The sequence below is a fragment of the Carya illinoinensis genome, chromosome 9, assembly GCF_018687715.1.
Source record: "Carya illinoinensis cultivar Pawnee chromosome 9, C.illinoinensisPawnee_v1, whole genome shotgun sequence".
Classification (NCBI taxonomy): domain Eukaryota; kingdom Viridiplantae; phylum Streptophyta; class Magnoliopsida; order Fagales; family Juglandaceae; genus Carya; species Carya illinoinensis.
The window spans coordinates 1,770,376-1,791,739 of NC_056760.1; the positions used below are offsets into that span (position 1 = coordinate 1,770,376).

Below are 21,364 nucleotides of genomic sequence, written 5' to 3' on the forward strand. Positions count from 1 at the left end.
GCCCTACAAATGAAAACGTACGTATATCTTGAACTTATTTCATTCTAGATTCTTTAACAAAAAAATGTGTAACAAGGCGCCGAATCCGACCAATGCCTACAACGCTCCACCATATGATCTTGCTATTCATAAAAAATTTTATGCACAGAGAGAGAGAGATTGAGAGAGGGATGATGAAGTTGCTTCTTATTGGAGAGAAATTATGGTGGGTTTGGCACAACATGAGGACATGCAAGTGATTAGGATACCTTAGCTATTAGCAAAAAATAGCAATCTACAACCAACCCATCACCCACAATCTACAAGCAAAGAGAGACAAAGCATCAATGAGAAAGCACCCATGACCTCGCTCAGCAAATTTACAAGCAAAGAGAGACAGACCACCCATAACCTCGCTCAACAACTTTACCTAGTGGAGTCACCTCTCTCAGTACACAAGCAATAATAAGGGGCCTCACAATGGAAATGGACCGAGGGATGGCCGTCGGTGGGTGGTGCTGGGCCGAGGGATGGTCTTGGCGGGGTGGCGTTGGACAGGCGACGCGACGCGAGTGCTGGGGCGACGCTGGATGTGTAAATTAGAGGGGCGGTAGAGGAGGAACCAGAGGTGGTTCAGGACAGAGAGATGGGCGGCGCGGGGTGGTGCTGGACCGAGGGATGGCCGTCGCAGGGTGGCGCTGGGCAGGTGACGCGGGTGCTGGGCAACGTGGGTGCTGAAGACGTGGTTCAATCTAAAATGAAATGCACTAGCTGAGTAAAACAAGCATTTCAACTGCGTACATCAAACAAAACACACGTTTTGTTTTAAAAAAATAAAAAAGAGCAGCCACGTAAGGTGTGCACTATGTGTAGCGCTACAGTAGCTGTTCTATAAAATTACTCTTTCTATTATGTAATAGAAAAAAAAAATAATTCTATAAAACAGCCATTGTAGCAAAAATGTTCTTATGATTTCTCGGGGGTTCCTCACCCCCGATTGCCTGTAGCAAAACTGCTAAAATATTATACCTTTTATGGATTATCGAGCTATTTCCAATCGGGTTGGGTCGAAGTTTTGTCCGGACAAACTAATGGATTTGTTGTACACTTTGATAAGTTTTCGTTCAATTAGACCAGATTATATCTCTTGGGATTATGGTAGTGTTTGCCTTGTGAGTTGTGTTACAATGTTTTTTTCCCCTTGAAAATACACTTAATTACTGCATTACTTTAATGACCGTTCAAACCTACAGGGGAATACTAGAATGTAATAGCTTACATGAAAATCAAGGAGGATCCTTGCAACTATGAAACTCCAAGAGGCACTGTGAGATTTTGATCATGGGTATATCTCCAAACACTTAATTTGTAGATGCCTATTGCGTAATAGAATGAGTGCATTGATTTTGATATCGATTTATCTTGATTACTTTCCAGCTTTCAAACTTGTCTAGTCTTGATATTGCATCATTTGTTAAGGCTTCTATGATCCAGCCTGAACTATTATGATAATTGTTCAAAACTGTGATTACATTTTGAGAGTCACCTTCAATGATTATTTATGCATTTTATTTATTTTTTGACACCAACCTAATACCAATGAGAGCTGCAAGAGCCTCACCACAATTTGGGTTGCAGCTTCAAGTAAATTGAGTCCTATAGCAAATGAGGTTTCCTAGATGATCTTTACAAACAGCCATGGCTGTACTTCCAAAATTGCAAACAGCAACATCAAAGAACTTGAAATATGATCAGCTAGGGGAAGATTCCTATGAAGATTGTCAGAATTCTCATTTCTATCCCAGGCTCTTCTATAATCTTGATAAGTCTTTAGAACTAAGTCTATAAAGAGATAGATTGATTTGGCTTGAGACCCATGAATAATTTGATTCCTATAAAACCAAAAACAATCCATTGCTACAATAACAAAGAGTTGAAAATTATGGAAATCTTTAAAAAGGCTAACCAGAGTCGAAGTAGGTTCTAGGGTTGTAAGAATACAAGATGAAATTTTTAGACTTGCAACTACTTCAATATCTAAAGGCCAATGAGAGTGGCGCCACAGAATCCTAGAAGAAGGACAAGAAAGGAAGAGATGGGAGATAGTTTATTGTGAATAATGAAAAATATGACAGATAGTTTGTTCTTCAGTAAGAGAGAGACTGTGTCTCAACAAGGCTCTAGTGGGAAGGATCTTATAAAGAACTTTTCAAATAAAGAATTTGTGGCGATCTTGAATATGTAGGGACCATAATTTCTTCCAAACTTGAGGAAGATATTCTTTTAAGTTCTATTTGTGTTGCAGTGTTACTTTCTTGTATAATATTAAGTTCTGTTTACTTTGTTATAATATTAAGGCATTTTTCAAAATAATAATAATAATAATATTAAGACCTTGTTTGTTTTACAAATTGTTTCATCTCATTTCATCTTACGTAAATATTATAACTTTATCAAACTCTTAAACAAAATATAAAAAAAAATTCAAAATTTTAAAATCTCAAAATAAAAATAATATTTTATTCAATTTTCATTTCATCTCATATATGTATAGAGGTGGAGCTATATTGATGGTTGATGCACCCAAATATTTTTTAAAAACATGATTTAGTATATGGTTTTTTTAAATATGTTATGTCATAAAGATAACAAAAATTATATGTACAGTTACTTTTGTGTACTTTTTTCTTAGTCATTTAATAATTTTTTTCATATCTATACCTATTTTTTGTTATTAATAAAATTTCTCGTTCTTATTTTTTTTTACATCCCATAAGAGGCAATAGAATATCTTGATCTATTTTTATAAGCTATTTGGTAAATTTACAACCTCATTTTTTTTATTTATTTACACTTTTCCTTTCGACTCTTCCACTAGCCAGCTTATTAATTTGAATTGTATTTGTCAGTAAATACATACAAACTATCATCTAATTAATAATTAGGAGTGAAGGCAAAGATAAAACTATATGACTAGTTTTTATCATTTGTTTCAACAAATCTACCATATCTATTTCTTTCTTAACTTTATCGTTCACTTGAGTCTTATGGAGTTTAAGTAAGAGGCTTGGATTGATGGCTTTAATAATTTAATTTGTCTCTAGATAGCTACCTTATATGATTAATATTAAATATCAGTAACACACTTTGCTATCCTAAATATTGGTTACTGTTCACCCATACATACGACACGTTTTTCTAATCGTCCCCTCATGCACCAAATCCTAATTCCACTATTGTTTGTGTACTTCAACGAAGCCTTATTAAGAGTTAGGATCATGTTGGGTGCACCAAAAGTCAGCTAATTAAGTAAAATTAACTTATTTAAGTTTCAAAAACCTAATATCTCAGTTACGACTCTGTTTAAATAGTGAATGTGTTTCATATCATGTCATGTCATGTCATCTTATAATGATAAAATTTTTAAATTACTACATAAAATATAATAAAAAGTTTCACATTTTCAATTCCAAAATAATAATAATAATAATATTTTAACAATATTTTATTTAACTTTTATTTAAATTATCTTGTCTCATATCACTATTCAAACCGTATATAGATTTCCTTTATATTTTTTAGTAGCAACATGCGACAATATTCAAAAGTCGAGGCATAAAGCTACTATGCCGCTTGAGCGATACTGCTCAAGGGTACCACTCGGTAAAATTATTATTATTATTATTTTTTATTTAGTGAGTAAGGAAGTAATTTTAAGTGTGTATTATATATTTTTTTTAAAATATTTAAATATATTAAAAAATATGAAAAAAATATAAAAAAAAGAGACCTGGACGGCATGCTTAACGGTAAGAGTTGAACAGAATAGTAGCCCGACTCAAAGTTGAGAGATGGAATCTCTACAATTGGTATAGGCTAGGGAGAGGAAGGGAGAGAGAGAGAGTTGGAAACTTGGGATGATGTTTAGACATTTATAATCAAATATTGGTGAAGACAACATGGAAAAACATGTGATGACAAAAATAATCGAGTAGGGGAATGACCCATTTAATAATTTGTTAATAATTATCTATAGACTATAACTGTTCAATCGAAATGGGGTTACCATAATCACGATGCTTTATTTGAGGTCTCTCCAATTGAAAAGCCAATTTGCAGAAGTTTTAGGTCCAAAAATTGTTCCGTATCCTAAATTTTAAGGTGTAAGTCTAATCTGAAATACTGAAATGATGTTAAATAATTTGTAAATATGAATGAAAAATTATTAATTTGTAAATATGAGTGAAAAATTATTAAATAATAATAATAATAAAATTATTTGTGAATAATAACAGCAGTGCCACCTTCCAAACACCTGTGTTCAACGACGGGGTAATAATGTAATATTTGTAGATATTATTTGTTTAATTTTCTAAACCCACGCTCACTCAGGGGAGAGAGAAGAAGGAGCCCTCTGGATAAATATCATAATACCGTCGAGACGGAGCACGTTAACCACGTCATCATTTGAACGCCGGGGTTATTTTAAGCGGCCTCACCAGCAGTGGTATAAAAGCAAATACCGGCGGAAAACAAGGTTTAAAAGACAAAGGCTATAACTTTCCTATATGCCAAACGTTGTACAAAACGGACGGTACATCGGGGAGTCTCTGGGGTTTCTGGGAGACATCGTAGCACTGTGTCGGAGAGGGGGTGAGACCGTCTCTCTGACTCTCTCTCTCTCGAACTCTCACTGTCTGAGCCGAGAAAGAAAACCTTACCTTGTGCGTGTAGTATTCGAAGAAGCTCACGACCTTGAGTGTAAGCGCCGAATCCTAATCGTTTGCGCAATTTCTCACCCTCCCTTTGCTCTAATTGAATCCCATTTCTTATAAATCCCTAATATTTAACCCGCTAGACTACTGTGCTATCATGTTTTTAATTCCAATTTGTTACTATAATTTATCCACGCGGTTTTTTGTTTTGTTTTATTATATTTTGTTATTTGTTTTTAATTTTTTTTAATTTCTTATGATCAGTTCGTGTTAGAGTTTATAGCTAGTTAAATAGAATGACTACTGCGATCCTGCTGTAGCTTAGCGTTTCAAATTTACCCGTTTTGCGTGTTCTATTATTCTTACCGAAGGTCATGTAGTAGTTGGATTAAACTGAATTATTTTTTATGAACTTATCATTTCCAAGGCCTCAAACCTTGATTTTTTGCTTTGTTCGTTTTATAAAACATGAAAATTTTCAAATGTACTGGCTGGGGATGTTGTATTTCTGGTTGAAGTTGAATTCTGAAGAATGAATGTCTGTGTATGATGGTTCAGGTTCAGGAAAGTAAGGTTGTTGATGTGCTCTGATGGCCTGGTCGGAAAAAGTTGTTGGTAATGGGATAGAGAGGGACCCGATTCGAGATAATGGTTTCTTAAACGGATCACAGCCGTCTCCCAGTAATAGTGGCTCACCTGTGAGTGTCTCCCCGGTGCAGAAGAGGTTTGAAGGGAAAGATGCTATTTCTTATGCTAACATTCTTCGTTCGAGGAACAAATTTGCCGAGGCTCTTGATCTCTATGAGAGTGTCTTGGAGAGAGAGAGTGGGAATGTGGAAGCTCACATTGGCAAAGGAATATGCCTGCAGATGCAGAATATTCCAAAGCTTGCAATTAACAGTTTTGCCGAGGCAATCAAATTGGACCCACAGAATGCTTGTGCACTAACTTATTCTGGCATAGTGTACAAAGACGAGGGTTGCCTAGCAGAGGCTGCTGAGGTATGCTCATGACAGTTAAGTCACTTCTTTCATGGTAAAACAATAGTCTGTATTGTTTTCCTATTTATTTTGTTGGGGGAGGGCGAGTATATAATGGAGGCTAGTTGCAGGATGTGTGCAACAAAGTTTCATTTATAGGTGTGACACACAACATATTACTCGCAACAGATACACAAAGATCTATATTCTTATATTCTCCCTGCTGTATTTTACCACAAAGAACCGATTATGTTTTGTATGAGTGCCATTATAGTGATTATTTTAAGCTGTTGACACTGATCATGTTATTACTTTCATTAGCTGGGTAAGACCATTTAACTAGATGTTCTAAATTCTTGTTCTTCTCCCTCACCTTAGCTAGGTGTTCTCCTTTGCATACTTATCGTGTACTTAGGTGTGTGCCCAGCGCTTTGTTAGTAATATTTTGTTCTTCTACACCACCTATATGGGCCCAGGGCTTCTCTTGACTGCATCTTTCTTTCCACATCTGCTGTGGTATCATTTATAGTCAAGATCCCATTGATACGCACTTCCGTCTCTGTATATAGTCGAGGTAGATGCCTGTTTACTTGGTTTACACACCCTTTTTAATAAAATTTTGGTGTATTTACTTGTACAAAAATCATATGGTCGAGGTAGATGACCATTGTGTGCTGAATGGGGCTACGGCTGAGTTTTGTTTTGAGTGTGATGATTCTAGCTAAGCAAAAGCCATCCTCAGCTTGACCTGGCTTTACCCATATATAAGCTGTTCTTTTAAGTTTTATTTGCTGTGCATAACAGTCCCAAGCTTTATTGGTCACACAATGGCCCTGTAACTCGTAAATAAAGGGTGGAGGGTGAGGTTATGTTCAATTCCGTATGGGTGCATGACCTGTTTTACCTATCAATGGAAGAAAACAAAGTAATTTATGTTGAACTAGATCTACGTTGTGTTTTGAGTAATTGATTGAAAATCTTTACTGAGCTTTTGTGTATAGCCTTGATCAATTTGATTTGGTGCAGTCATATCAGAAGGCTCTGAGAGCGGACCCATCATACAAACCAGCTGCGGAATGCCTGGCCATTGTCTTAACAGATCTTGGGACCAGCTTAAAGCTTGCTGGAAGTGTTCAAGAGGGGATTCAGAAGTACCATGAAGCACTCAAAATAGATCCGCACTATGCTGTAACTTAATATTGTTGTTTACTCACACTTTCTGCTGCTGTCTGCCTTTCTTTTTGGTACTTAACACAAGTATATATCCTTTAAACTTTGATACATGCAGCCTGCATATTATAATCTTGGTGTTGTCTATTCTGAGATGTTGCAATTCGATTTGGCCCTTAATTGCTACGAGAAGGCTGCATTAGAGAGGCCTATGTATGCTGAAGCATATTGCAACATGGGTGTCATTTACAAGAATCGTGGAGAATTAGAGTCAGCTATTGCTTGTTATGAGAGGTAATTTAGACAGCTTGCTGCTTGCTGTTTGCTGTTTTCTGTTTGCTGGGCCTGTATTTTTTATAATCTTTCCAGATTTGAGCTGTACCTTGCATGCGATTTCTTTATTTTTCTTTCTATGGAATTCCTGTGCTGATGCCATGTGTGCTTGCTTGCCTTCTCGTTTCAGGTGTCTAGCAGTTTCGCCTAATTTTGAGATTGCAAAGAACAATATGGCAATAGCCCTGACAGATTTAGGAACAAAGGTGGTTTCTCATTCATTTATTATTCATTGACTTGTCTTCTTGTAGCCATATTCAAATTTTCATTATGTATGTGCTAGTAAGAACTAGTTTTAAAAGCTCACAAAGTGCATTGCCAATAGATCAACATCTTGCAAGATTTTGAAACCCCTTCAATCACTAGGCCATTTTAAATTTCTTAACTTCCACCCTGCATTTTTGTACTTTTATCACTAGCCTTTGTCTTTTTCCAGTTGAAAAATGGTTGTTTTGCTTACTCTAGACCATAAAGGTAAACATGACGGTAAGCACTTGCAATGGTTGCAGTCTCCATGTCCCTTTTTGTTTATATGAATGTGTTATCAGACACCCTAATGGGTTATCTGTGCTCTGATTTTGGCTTGTAGATTTTGGTTTTCTTTTATTAGCAACTTTTCAGTTGATCTATGCCTGACACTTGATTTGTGATGCCTTTTTAGGTTAAATTGGAGGGAGACATCAATCAAGGTGTGGGATATTACAAGAAGGCATTGTATTATAATTGGCACTATGCTGATGCTATGTATAATCTAGGGGTTGCTTATGGTGAAATGCTTAAATTTGATATGGTGAGTGACTCTTGGGGGAAACTACATTATCTCAATCTCTACACACAGCCTGTTTGTCTACTCTATTTTGTTATATTGATTGCAGCCATTGGAAACTTAAATCCCATAATCAAATAATCAATTTATATATGCTTAGGCTATCGTATTCTATGAACTTGCTTTCCACTTCAATCCCCAATGTGCGGAGGCATGCAACAATCTTGGAGTAATATTCAAAGATAGAGACAACCTCGATAAAGCTGTAGAGTGTTATCAGGCAATTTTCAATGCTTGCGGAAGATACTTTTTTCTCTTTCTCCCCCGTACTCCCTTCCCTTCTTTGTGTATAGAGTTAACTTTACCGTCGTCAACATCCTCTACATTATCCTCGTTATTTATGATCATTTGCAGTTGGCTTTGTCGATCAAACCAAACTTCTCACAATCTTTGAACAATCTTGGTGTTGTTTACACCGTCCAGGTTTGATTTGAATGTTTTCTGATGGCTCGTGTGAAATGCACATAGTCTAAGACAGTCACGACCTTCTTTATCATTGACAGGGTAAAATGGATATTGCTGCAAGCTTGATTGAGAAAGCCATCATTGCAAATCCCACATATGCAGAGGCATATAATAATTTAGGTCTTTCTTTCTCTCTCAATCTTCTGTATTTTGTTTCTGAATCCTCTCATACACATCACTCACTGGACAGTGCATGATTATGTAAAATTGATAGTCCTATGATGTGAAAGTAATTGTCTGTTGATTCATGTGAGAAGTGTTGTCACTTTTAGGCTTCTGCATGCTGGAAGAATGAATTTTTTAGGTCTGATCTGAATGGTGCGTTATTGTGATAATCTATCTGTGAGCATTTGGAAGCCTTTTTTAGGCGTGTTTGATTGCATTAGAAGGATCAACTTCAACTAGGAAATAAGGAAGTCTATGCTGCTTTGGTTATCTGAACCCATGATGAATCCATAATGATATTATTATTTTGGCGCGACCAACCCTGGGAATTAGGCTTCTGTTGAGTAGAATTAGTGCAATAAATCTCAATCTATGCATGTATAGATTGAGAAGGTAAATATGAAAAGGTGGGTGCTTACAGAAAGCTGGAGAATCTGAGGGGCAATAACTCCGTTATTGGAGGATGGACCTAAGAGCTGCTTAGTGGTTCCTTGTGAATTTTCATAATCCTCTCCCCTGATTCTAAGGATGGTAAGGATAAAGTTTGGCCAGGCAGATGTTATGCATAGTGAATTCAGGATTGGATGCCAAAGTTTGTCATGGTGACCTGGCGTTTTGGGTTTCTAGGATATTTGTTATTGTGGTTCAGCCGTCAGGGCACCTTGTTACTTCCTGTTTTCCACTTCATTTGTTTTCTTTCAGGGGATTTTCTTTGGTTATATCTTTTTACTACGATCACTTGAAAGCTGCTGTTATAAATTCATTTTAAAGTAATTCTGTTGTAGATTCATTCCTCTGTATTGTTCTGTGTAGGGGTTCTTTATAGAGATGCTGGCAATATATCTCTTGCTATTGACGCGTATGAGCAATGCCTTAAGATAGATCCTGACTCTCGAAATGCAGGCCAGGTATGTTCACTCTTGCTAACTCCTGCGTATGCGAGGTGCTTGTTAAGTGTTGTCAGTACTTGAGATTGTGTGACTTCAAAGTTTTTCAGCGCATGAAGAGTGTTTTTGGTAGTGGTTTGATTCTGAATATGTTTTTGTTAATACCATGATATATTGACCGGGGATTGATGCATAATTATGAAATGGATCGCTACTGAATGGGGCTTGATTTGGTTAACGAGATAGATGATTACCATTGATATCTGATGCCCCAAGAGTGTGTTAATTCGAACCAAGTTGTTCTCCTGTCCTCATTGTGTTCGTTGTCTCCGCTAGCCATTGAACGAAGCAAGGCATTGGGGTAAGAGGGCAGCCAGCAGCAACTGGAGCAAGGATGAGCAACTGCAATTTCAAGTGCAGAAGAAATTTTCACATAAATATTGGATGGAGAATTCTTGCAACATAGAAATTTACCATCTATTTGATCCACAATGCTTGCAATGTTGTAAGTTTATTGTGGGAAAATGTACGATGGGTCGTATGTGGAACCACAATTGCGGTTAATTGTTTGTAGTACTTGCAGAAAACCTTTGAGGTTGGGAAGCTGGTGAGGGCCTCTAGTGGTTTTTCAGGGTGCCCAGAATTTTTTATTTTTTTGGTAAGTAATAAGAAATTTTATTAGACTAGTAAATAGGTATAGCCCAAGTACATAGGTATACAAGAGAAAACACCTAAATACAAGTTAGGAACTAGAGTAGGCTGAAAGCAAATCATCAAGACTATCTCCATTCAATACAAGAACCTTAGCCCAAATACACAAAGTACTAAAGAAAAACTCTCTTAAGTTCTCCCATTGAGCGTTCTCTATCTTCAAAGCACCGTCCATTCCTTTCCAATCATAAGCACCATATCAAACATGAAGGAATCATCTTCCATATCGCAACAATGCAGTGCCTTGACTAAGAGTCTTGAGTTTCTAGACTAAGAGTCTCGAGTTTCTATTTTCTTCTTGTATTTGGTGGCTTGGCCTTTGTTTTTAGGGAGGGCAGGGGTTGGCGAGGGGTGGCTGGGAGATTTTCAAATTAATGCCTGTTCATAAATTCTTTGCTAGATTTGTCCTCTTTTCCCTAATAATTGTTGGACCCCATTTGTTGAACGATGTGTTCTTATCTGTGTATTACGGACCCCTTTTTATTTTTGCAGAATCGATTGCTTGCAATGAATTACATAAATGAAGGACACGATGATAAACTTTTTGAGGCTCACAGGTTTCAACTATCTCTAATTAACTATTATGCATTTGTTCTTCATTGTATGATAACTAATGTGAACTTATATTTATGTATTACAAAATGTATGCTATTAATGATATATTCCTAGGAGCATAGTAGTATTCCTGCATTGCCAGAAACCTTCTTGTAAGAATTTATATATCATCATCCTTTGTTACAAAACTTGATGAACTTCTTGGTTTTTTGGCCTTTTTCTTGTTTCGTTTTGTATTTTTCTGGGGACTGGGGGGCACTTAATAGGGTGGGCAGGATTTGTGACCCGCTTGTTCTAGAAGAGGGTAACGATGTAGTTTTCTGGGTTACCTGATGCATATTGCACCTCAGATTTATAGAACTTATTGCTCCTCTCTTTTGCCATTAGGCAGATGCATAATTACATGGTTGGTATAATGGCTCTGTTTGGTAGGCTACGCAGCTGTCTGCTGGCTGAATTAGTGAGGCCTTCTTTCCTTCTCCAAATCGGGAGATCCATCTTGCCATACTTGTTTAGAATTGAAATAATTTTGTATTTCGAGAAAGTCTTTATATATTGTTATGAGAATAGGAATATGGGATATTCTTTTTCATTTGTGCTTGTATGAGTCGTGCAATGAGTATTTTAGTATCTTATTGATCCACAAAGCTAAGTGTTCTTAGTTGAGAAAACGAGAAATGCTACTCACCATCAAACTTCACAACTCTAATGTTGACCTTTCCTTATTTTTTTTCAAGTTTTAGTTTCTTTAACAGAATTAGAAAAAGCAAGAAACTTTAAACAAGCACTTTTTTCCCATTTTTAAAAGCAAGAGGCTTTAAGAAATATTATGTTCAATGCATCTGTTTGGACTAATATTGATTGCATTTACTGTGCAAGATGGATCATTCCACCTAAATGAAAATTCGGTATGGGGGTTGTGTTGGCTTTTTATTTTTTAGGTAACAAAACTTTATTGACTTTATTGATAAATGATAAGTGGGCGGAGCCCAAGTACACATAACGTATACAAGAGAAAGCACCTGACTGAGGATTAGAAACGGATATTGATATAGGGAAATCACGGAGACTGGCTCTGTTTCAATACTAAGAGTATCTCAGATGATCTGTGAATAGTAGTGAAATAATTTGTGAATAGTTTATGAATAATAGTGATATATTTGAGAATAGTTGTGTTCTGAAATAGGCCCTTAGCCCATTGAAATCTGTAACTATTGCCATAAAAACAAGGTATTGATAAAAACAGACTTCAATGTTCATCAATCTTCAGAATTCCGATAATTTCTTTCCCTCCAAATACACCATGGTAAGCAGATGGCGGCTATCTTCAGACTGCTGTGACTTGGGGATTGCCATATAATCCTCTCCAGTATGCAAGAAGATTAACCACCCTTTTGGACATTACCCATGCTAACCCAACTCTCTTGAAGAAATCATTCCACAAAGCACTTGTGATCTCACAGTGAAGTAGCAAGTGATCCACTGTTTCTCCACTTTTTTTGCACATACAACACTAATCTATTGCTATAAAAGGGCTGATACCATGATTTAGGATAAGAAACCTTACTTAAATTGATACTCACACGAGATGGTCTCTTGTTCAATTGCATGTGTTCAATACCAGATTTTGGGCATTTCATATATAGTCCTACATCCATCTGTCTGAAAATTTAAGGTTGCCTGAGCATTAGTATGTTATGTAGCATGAGACACATTAGATCTAATTTGAAATCTATTCATGCAGGGACTGGGGTAAGCGCTTTATGCGGTTATATCCACAGTACACATCGTGGGAGAATGCGAAGGATCTGGAAAGGCCGCTTGTGATTGGATATGTATCTCCTGATTTTTTTACTCATTCTGTATCCTATTTTATAGAAGCCCCCCTTGTCCATCATGACTATGCAAATTACAAGGTGGTTGTTTATTCAGCAGTTGTGAAGGTATTATCTTCAGACTTAATACCACAAATATTTTTTACAACTTGCTCATGTTGCCTTGGAAGTCCAGATGTCTGTGTTATTTGTAGCTCTATGCTTGCTGTTGTGATAGGTACCTTTATATTTGCCATATTTGTTTGCGAGCTTAATTAAAGTTAAGCTACCTTTTGCTTTCAATTCCTGTTTCCACTTGGAAGCCCAAAGGAGACTTCAGATTGGGTATTCAGTTCTCTATATTGCATAGATTAATTATAAGATTACGCTCTCAGAAGAAATGCCCTTTCTTTTCTCGTAATGTTTTAGTTTAAGAGTGGCTTAAGAATTGTTTGTAATTATGTTTACGCTAAGATAACTTTACTGTACAAGCAAATATTTTTTTATACACGCTTTTCATTCTTGGATTTTCCTAACAGTCTGAATTTTATTTTTAAATGATGTTACAGGCAGACGCAAAAACCATTAGGTTTAAGGAGAAAGTCATAAAAAAGGGTGGGATATGGAGAGATATATACGGGATTGACGAAAAGAAGGTGGCAATCATGGTTAGAGAAGATAAAATTGACATTTTGGTAGAACTTACTGGTCATACTGCTAACAATAAGTTGGGAATGATGGCTTGTCGACCTGCACCTGTCCAGGTATGCTAGGGGCCATTATCTTTTTCATTTTTAAAATTTCTCCACGATTTTCTGCAAAAGATCTTCTTATCATATAGTGCGTGTGATTTAAATTGCTCAATGTAAAATAATTTCCTCATGCTTTATTTATTTATTTTTGATAAGTAAAAATTTTATTCAACAAATGTAATGGGCGAAGCCCATATACAATTTTCTTATCCTTTTTATTATATTTAACAAGCTCAAATGATTGAATTATTTCAAGAATTTCTGTGCAAATTTTATGTGAGTATTATGTCTTATGAAAAGACAATTCTTGATTTACATTATCTTCTGACACTTGATATTATGCGAGTCCAAACTTAGGAACTTTCTTCCTTAGACAATAATCACCTTATATTGTTCATATTGTATGAGATCATTGTTTCATACTGTTTGCTATCTAATTATTCATGCATAGTACTTGGGCTATGCATATTTACTTGGAATAAAATTCTCTTATTAAGTATTTAAAAAAAAAAAAAAAAATTATTCATGCATCATTACTTAAGAGAATGGCGAGCATTGATGGTCCATGATGTTGTGTCCTTGTTCAGAGTTTTATCATCTTTATGGAGTGAAATGTGCCCATTATGCATATCTGATGATGGTTGCATTGATGGTATGCCGTTCTTGATATGTTCTGCTGTTGTTGAACTTGTAGGTGACTTGGATTGGCTACCCAAATACAACTGGTTTGCCTGCAATTGATTATCGAATTACTGATTCATTGGCAGACTCTCCTCATACAAAGCAAGAGTAGGTCTCCTTTTTTCTTATTTCCATGCATAAGTAATGTGCTAAAGTTGGTCTTAGCAGCGTATTGCATTCACACTATTCTCTTTTTACGGAAGTATTATTAAATGGCAGGCATGTTGAGGAGTTAGTTCGATTACCAGAATGCTTTCTTTGTTATACTCCTTCTCCTGAGGCTGGGCCAGTCTCCCCAACTCCTGCTCTTTCCAATGGCTTTATTACTTTTGGTAGCTTTAATAATCTAGCAAAGGTATTGCTTAAATTGTAATGAGATAATCAAATTACTTGTAGATGTGTATCTATTAAAGTCATACTGATTTCTTTTTGATTTAATGCTTTGTCTTCCTTTCAATTTGTCTGTCCTTCATTAGATTACGCCCAAGGTGTTGCAAGTTTGGGCAAGGATTCTCTGTGCAGTTCCAAATTCTCGCCTTGTGGTAAAATGTAAGCCTTTTTGTTGTGATAGCGTAAGGGAAAGATTTCTTTCAACACTGGAGCAACTGGGATTAGAACCTTTACGTGTTGATCTTCTACCACTGATTCTTCTTAACCACGATCATATGCAAGCATATTCTCTTATGGACATTAGGTAAAGTTCAATTTCTAGTCCTTGAGCTAGTAAGTCTGGCAAAATGCCATTTTTTTTTTCTTTTCCATATTCTTTGATCTGTAGGTTTCTGGATATTGTTCTATACCACAGGCTGGTGTGCATAGTTTTTATCTTTGATCACTATCTATTATTTCTACTGCACCCGTGTAGGATTTAACACATGGCCTCACCCTCTACCCCTTGTTTTGTCATACATTTGGCTTTAATTAGTTTGATCTCAGTGACATTCCTTCCAATAGCTGCTAAGATCTTACAAGACGGCCTCTCTAGGACATCTTAGGTGGGAATTTTTTTGAGCAAGTAGGAGGTTAAGTAAGAGAAGAAGGAATGAATTTGATTGTAATAACTGTCCTAGAATTTGATTATGTGTGCTCAAGAAAACCACCATTTGGCCATAATAAATTCGACACTTATGAGTTTGTAATCGAATGTGTTCTCATTTCACTGAAGTCATCGTCTGTTATGCTTACAAAGCAAAACTTGTGCCTGTCATATGCTCAGTTTTTTATGAATGTAAATGTAACGCTTGGCATATACAAGGAAACTATGGTATGGAATGTTAGTAAGTTGACCAATATAATAGATTTCCCTAATGCGAATTCATACTTTGAATTGTGACATAAGTTACTTATCAAAAAAAAAAAAAAAATGAGTTGCGACATAAGCTCATACCCTTCTTACATTGACACTTGAAATCATCTAGTAACTGTGTTGGACAAGGAGGCATAAGATGGAATCTGTTAGAAAAATCTGCTGTGTTGCATACCTAGTGAGCTTTTTCGCTGTGAGGGAAATATGTTCTCCTGGGAGATCTTTGCATAAAAAATTCAACTCCTACTCAAATGGCATCTCCCATTTTCCACATAAGAATGTGGTAGAGGGTAAAATATGTTGAGGACTCAACAGGTGCTTTGAAATGACCAGTCAAATTACTTTTAGGAAGAAATGGACACTTCAAAATTACCTGTTCTATGCCTGGCACACAAGCCTAATTTTATGCTGTCTTCTTTTTCCATGCTCGCATACCAGTTACTGACATGCTTATCTGAGTTGATGTGACAAATAACGTACATGGGAACATTTTTTATTCCATTTTTCTACCTCGTGTTGTGTTGTGATTGGAATTAACCTGTTTTCTCTGGATCAAAATCAAATGATATTGTCGAAGACCAGTGACAGTAGAGCTCATAAAAACATGCTCTAAACTAAGAAGTTCCTTTCATTTTTTTATGTTTTCAGCATTTCTCAATGCTTGTCATGTATATGGGATGGGTGCTGATGTAGGTGGATAACCTCTTATGATTCTATCATTTTGGCGATAATAGTATTAAACGCCAATTGGACTCTTAAGTCCATGTATCTATGAACTTGATATCCAACAACCTTTCCTACACTTCTAGAGTTCATCTGTTTTAAGAAGGATGGCATATCAGTTAGCTGTAAATTCTTGTGGCTTCTCCTATGCATCCTATTTAGAGATTCTTATATATGTTTTCTTTATGTAGTTTGGATACTTTTCCGTATGCTGGAACCACCACGACATGTGAATCTTTGTACATGGGTGTCCCTTGTGTCACTATGGCTGGTTCAGTGCATGCTCACAATGTTGGCGTGAGTCTTCTCAGCAAAGTTGGTGAGGAAGCATCCCTTCACACTTCTTGATTAATATGCATCTGGTGCCTTGTATTTTGCATGGTTGGGGTATGCCTAGTTTTTAACTTCTTGATGGCTTAGAAGAAAACCTATATCTTCCAAGCTTTAGACATCTGCAGTCAAGCATATATTCTAATTAAGGTGAACTTCTCCATTATGTGCTGTAGGCTTGGGACATCTAGTTGCCAAAAGTGAAGATGAATATGTCCAATTGGCACTGCAGTTGGCCTCTGACACAACAGCACTCTCAAATTTGAGGATGTCTCTCCGTGACCTCATGTCCAAGTCCCCCGTCTGTGATGGAATTAACTTTACCCTTGGTCTCGAGTCAACATACCGAAAAATGTGGCACAGGTACTGCAAAGGCGATGTGCCATCTTCAAGGCGCATGGAAATGCTACAACAGAAGTTGGTGGTTTCTGAAGAACTGGCTATTAAAATTTCAGAACCTACAAGGAATATTAAGTCAAGAGAAAGCCCTCCTGGAGATATCAAGATCAATGGATATAGTCCACCACCACAATCCATGCCAAACTCGTCCACTTGATAAGGAAATGGTGATCAGTTGAGTCAAAATATATAATCGGGCAACCTGGGGTGAACTTCAATTTATCCGACGGTTGCATGTTCCTGGCATTTTCGGTTTGAAGCTCATTACTTTGTTGGGGTTAAACTCGTGTGTATATTTGTAGTTGGCTGCTGCTGCTGCTGAAACTGAGGCTGGTGATTACTGTTGCGGCAAAACCTAGGGCAATCTTGCATAGGATGACATTTTTTGGGGAAAGAATGCTGGCAATAGCTCGTCATTTTTATCTTTTTTTTTTTTTCTCTCTTTTTCTGTGCAAGAAATAGATATATAGAGGAAAGGAAAGAGGTGGTGATGCTATTAGCTGCCTCTTTTTATATATAGCTGTATTGCATTTTTTTTTTTTTAAGCTGAACGATAGGAATTAGTTGTGGTGGCTTGTATATTATAACGAAAGTTTTTGTTTTTGTATTTTTTTTTTAGGCATGGCTTGTTTATCTGATTACGAATTGGCATGAATAATCAGATGACTGAAGGGCGAGCAGTCATCTAAGGAACGTTCCGATGTCAAACTCTGAGTTCTACTTTTAATTCTTGAAAACATTTTGACTTACTATGAGCAGAGTTTCTGCCAACCTTTGTCTACTTTACCATAGATTCTGTCAAGTACTTTTTCTTCTTTGAAGCTCGTTAGGTGACCCAGAAATGGGTGAGTCAAAAATATTCGGCTGGTTAAAAACACAATACTGAGGGTTCTTCCTTGGGTAGAAGATAATCGATGGTTGTTATCATTTACTTATATAAAGACTGACAGAAAGGCATGGGACTTAACAGTTTGGTTAAAAGATAAATAAACTTATGTAAAGGAGAACAAGCCATTGATAACGAACAGCAGTCATCATCACTAGAGTAACTTAATAAAATCTTCAAACCAAAAACGAACTCCAAATCCAGACAGATTGTTCCCATATTCTCTCTTACATTTTGTTTTCAAAACTTTCTGCCTGTGTCCTACAAGCCCTTCCAAATACGGCGTCACCGTATGAGTCTTGACCAATTTAGTCCTTGACCGATGTCCGTAGTATTTTCACGTCATGGATGGGTCTGTCAACAAAAAACATCACGCATATATGAGACACAAAAGTGAAGCCTTTAAAACTGTGCAGAAGACGGCAATCACCAGAGATGAGTTACAACGAAGAACATCTGAGCGAAACTTACGAGCTGTGATTGCATTATTTTACAAATCCAACATACATGGAGGGTACCTATTTCCTAACTTTTTTTTTTTTTTTTTTCATTGGCACAGAGCGTCCAGGAACACCGTCCCGACTAATCCCGGGGGTGCATATGCCTTGGCAAGGAGTTTCCTGCAAGTGCATCTTGGATAATTCAAGGAGAAAATCTCAGTCCAATAGCCCTTAGAGATTGTTTGCACCTAAGGGGACTTGAACCCAGGTCTGTGGGGGGAGCATACGCTCAAATCCAAGGCCTTTACTGCTTGAGCCAACCCCTAGGGGTTCTATCTCCTAACTATATTAAGATTAAAAATGTCGTCAGATTGCAAGGCCAATGGGGATACTCTGCAGACTCAGCATACTTGCAAAAGTAATGATTAGCTACATGTATGATGTTTCACCAGGTCCCGTTTTAAGAACTAAATGGGATTTTTCATCATCCGATTTAATCCCCTACGTACATTTTTTACTCACTAAATGGGACAATCATCTACTCTGTCATTATTTTTTAAGTTCACTTCACTCTGCGCCTAGCAATGAAATAGTTCAGCAACCATGCTGAGCCATCTCGATAACACTCATATCATATCCACCATTTTTGAGACCATAATTATTCACGTTTTCAGTTTTCAAAACCAAGGCTAATCAAGCAGTGATGAGTTCTTTGGATTAATCCAACTGAACTGGCCACATTTTTTTTATCAGTAAATAAGGAAGTGAACTGGCCATATTTTGCCAGTAACTTAAGGAATTTTAGAACATTGGTACCCTTGGGTGATTGTTAATATCCATGTTTTGCTCTCTATCAAACAGTTAGTTAGCACCCAAAAAAATACAAATTATATCCAGATAAGAATGTCACAGTTAACTTGAGGCGTCCCAAATCAAGACCCTTAAAGGTACTTGAAAGATCCAAGGTAGACATACCTATCATTATTATCAGTTTGGACACTGCCAAGTCTTTTGATTATCTCCATTCCCCTACAAACCCTCCCAAATATCGTATGTTTTCCTGCACAGAAACATCAGCTCAGCACCATTAGCAAACAATAAACCTTCCGATATAGAAATCTGCCCAACAAAAGGACAACCATAATTACCAGTTTCCAGGTGGAATACCCAATAATAAAAATATCATTTTCGAGACAATCCAGAACAAGTACTATATAAGAAAGATAATAAATGTCAGAAATATTTGTTGCTCAAAAAATGACATCCGATCATTAAGAGGCCCTAAACATAGGAATAACAACTTCGAGTGGTCCATTCTTGGATAAGTTTTGGAGATTCTCCTTTTCTCACTACAGATATGTCAGCAGCTTCAAAATTAATTTACGAAGGAATTCACTAAAATTTGTTGGGGAAAGATGCTCCAACCCCCAAATCCACATTTGTGAGCTGTCATCAAATGAGATTTCGACGACCTTGATAAAAAAAAATAATGCTTAGAATTTTTAAAATAATAAAATGAACTAAGTGAAGGGAAAGCACATTAACTCTTTTGACTCTCTATGATACGTGACTTCTTGGAACAGGAGAACCACTTATTCCTTTACACATTGGATTCTGGAAGCTCCAACCACACCTCTTCCAAAGATAAAAGGAATAAAAATATTACAGCCACTACTGTTTGTAATATGGAAAAAATAGGTAGCTATGTTTTTGTGCAAGACAAAGAGATGAAGAAACGTTTCCTATCACCTAAAGATACTTCTGCCTGACCAAAAATGCAGCATGTACTCACCTTATGTTTGCAAGTATGATAGGATCCTAGTATTTCTGATTGGCAGTTTCATTACACAAGTTTGTAACTTTTAAGACTGTCATCGGATTTTTAAGTGACTTCAGCAGTTGAGACCCAATGTATCATTCACGATATAAATACAATAAGAAAGATAAAGTTCAATCATACAATCAAAACTCTTTTTTTTTGATAGGTAAAATCAAAACTCAAATTGGCCCTAACCACCCTCTACATTAAGTAGAAATACCACCTCTAACGTCGAGTGTTGTTATTTTCTGCAACTGAATGATAAAAGTAGTGCACTAATCCATTTTACATTCCATTCGTTTGAAAAAATCTTAAATGATGGGCAGGATCATCTCATTACCGTCCAGAGATGGACATGGTGCCAGGGTGATAAAGAATTGACTTCCATTTGTATTTGGACCAGCATTTGCCATGGACAAAATCCCAGCCCCAGTATGCTTCAACTCTGGTTTAATCTCATCATCGAATTTTGGGCTGCAATGCATCATAAAAAGAGTCATGTAAGAAGTTCCTCTCAAATTAAATATCAATATTACAGTATTCATTCACAGTTTTCAGTGGTTCAATGCAATAATACTGCGGTCTAAACAATCTGGGAACAGATTGGATAAAAGGAGAGCCGAAAGGGATTGAAAAATGGAATATGCTATGTTAAGGCTATGCCATTGATTTCAAAAGCTACTTGAAGAATAAGCTTCCACATATAGATGTTATAAATGATCAAATAAAAATCAAAGTATACCCGTATATGGATTCTCCACCCCTTCCGGTCCCTGTAGGATCCCCACCTTGCACCATAAAATCCTACTCGGCAAATCGAACAATATCCATGTGAACAAAAAATTTCTCAAAAGAAAAAGGCACAATGGAAAATCAAACATGTATGCGCGTGCATAGCGCGTGTCTATACATTGATAGACATAAAGAAAAGAGAGACCTTGATGATTCTGTGGAATTTAACGTTGTCGTAGTAGTTTCTGCGAGAAAGTTCAAGGAAGTTCCTGCAAGTTCTCGGTGCGTGCTTGTAGTATAGCTGTGATTTACAAGAAGAAGGAACATGAAAAAAGAAAATAAATTGAAGTTCAAAACCTAAACTTCTTCGGTATAGTATGACTGAAGGTAATTAAGCACAAGAAAGCACCTCAACGGTGAAAGGACCCATTGACGTCTCGAGCGTGACCTCCGGAGGCCCTCCTTCTGCGCTGGCCCACATCTTAGAGAGAGAGAGAGACAGAGACGGAGTCGGAGACGGAGGGGCGTCTGAACTGATTTGTTTTAAGCTCAGAAGTCACAGCTCGAATTTACAGTGAAAAAACCGTGAAATAGCAGGGTAACTAAACACAAACTTGGGCTATTGGAGCTAATAAATGGGCTGTTTGGGCCTGGCCTACTTAAAAATGCCCTTGCATGTGGCCAATGCGGTCCACC

At 36.8% G+C, this 21,364-nt stretch overlaps 2 protein-coding genes across 5 annotated transcripts; one reads left to right on the forward strand and one right to left on the reverse strand.

Annotated features, from left to right (window-relative positions):
• The first annotated feature begins 4,387 nt into the window (after positions 1 to 4,387).
• LOC122276523 (probable UDP-N-acetylglucosamine--peptide N-acetylglucosaminyltransferase SPINDLY) lies at positions 4,388 to 17,562 on the forward strand. Of its 4 annotated transcripts, none has more exons than XM_043086320.1 (18): positions 4,388 to 4,740; positions 5,253 to 5,695; positions 6,701 to 6,862; positions 6,963 to 7,138; positions 7,308 to 7,383; positions 7,839 to 7,967; positions 8,104 to 8,223; positions 8,358 to 8,426; positions 8,507 to 8,588; positions 9,447 to 9,541; positions 10,724 to 10,788; positions 12,531 to 12,729; positions 13,170 to 13,364; positions 14,047 to 14,141; positions 14,253 to 14,388; positions 14,510 to 14,727; positions 16,254 to 16,449; positions 16,569 to 16,711. In XM_043086320.1, exons 2-17 carry the CDS (start codon positions 5,285 to 5,287, stop codon positions 16,408 to 16,410), a joined length of 2,385 nt encoding a protein of 794 aa, XP_042942254.1. In that variant the 5' UTR covers positions 4,388 to 4,740; positions 5,253 to 5,284; the 3' UTR covers positions 16,411 to 16,449; positions 16,569 to 16,711. The 4 variants fall into 4 exon arrangements, with proteins under 4 accessions (XP_042942254.1, XP_042942252.1, XP_042942253.1 ...); XM_043086318.1 differs by having other exon boundaries at positions 4,392 to 4,740; positions 16,254 to 16,381; positions 16,569 to 17,562; XM_043086319.1 differs by lacking the exon at positions 8,104 to 8,223 and having other exon boundaries at positions 4,392 to 4,740; positions 16,254 to 16,381; positions 16,569 to 17,562.
• A 243-nt stretch (positions 17,563 to 17,805) lies between these two features.
• On the reverse strand, positions 17,806 to 21,245 carry LOC122276527 (peptidyl-prolyl cis-trans isomerase CYP18-2). The gene is made up of 6 exons (XM_043086326.1): positions 21,078 to 21,245; positions 20,874 to 20,969; positions 20,679 to 20,740; positions 20,277 to 20,410; positions 19,093 to 19,177; positions 17,806 to 18,031 (listed from the first exon to the last, which is right to left on the reverse strand). The coding sequence occupies exons 1-6, from the start codon at positions 21,147 to 21,149 to the stop codon at positions 17,986 to 17,988; spliced, it is 495 nt and encodes a 164-aa protein (XP_042942260.1). The 5' UTR covers positions 21,150 to 21,245; the 3' UTR covers positions 17,806 to 17,985.
• Between the last annotated feature and the right edge of the window lie 119 nt (positions 21,246 to 21,364).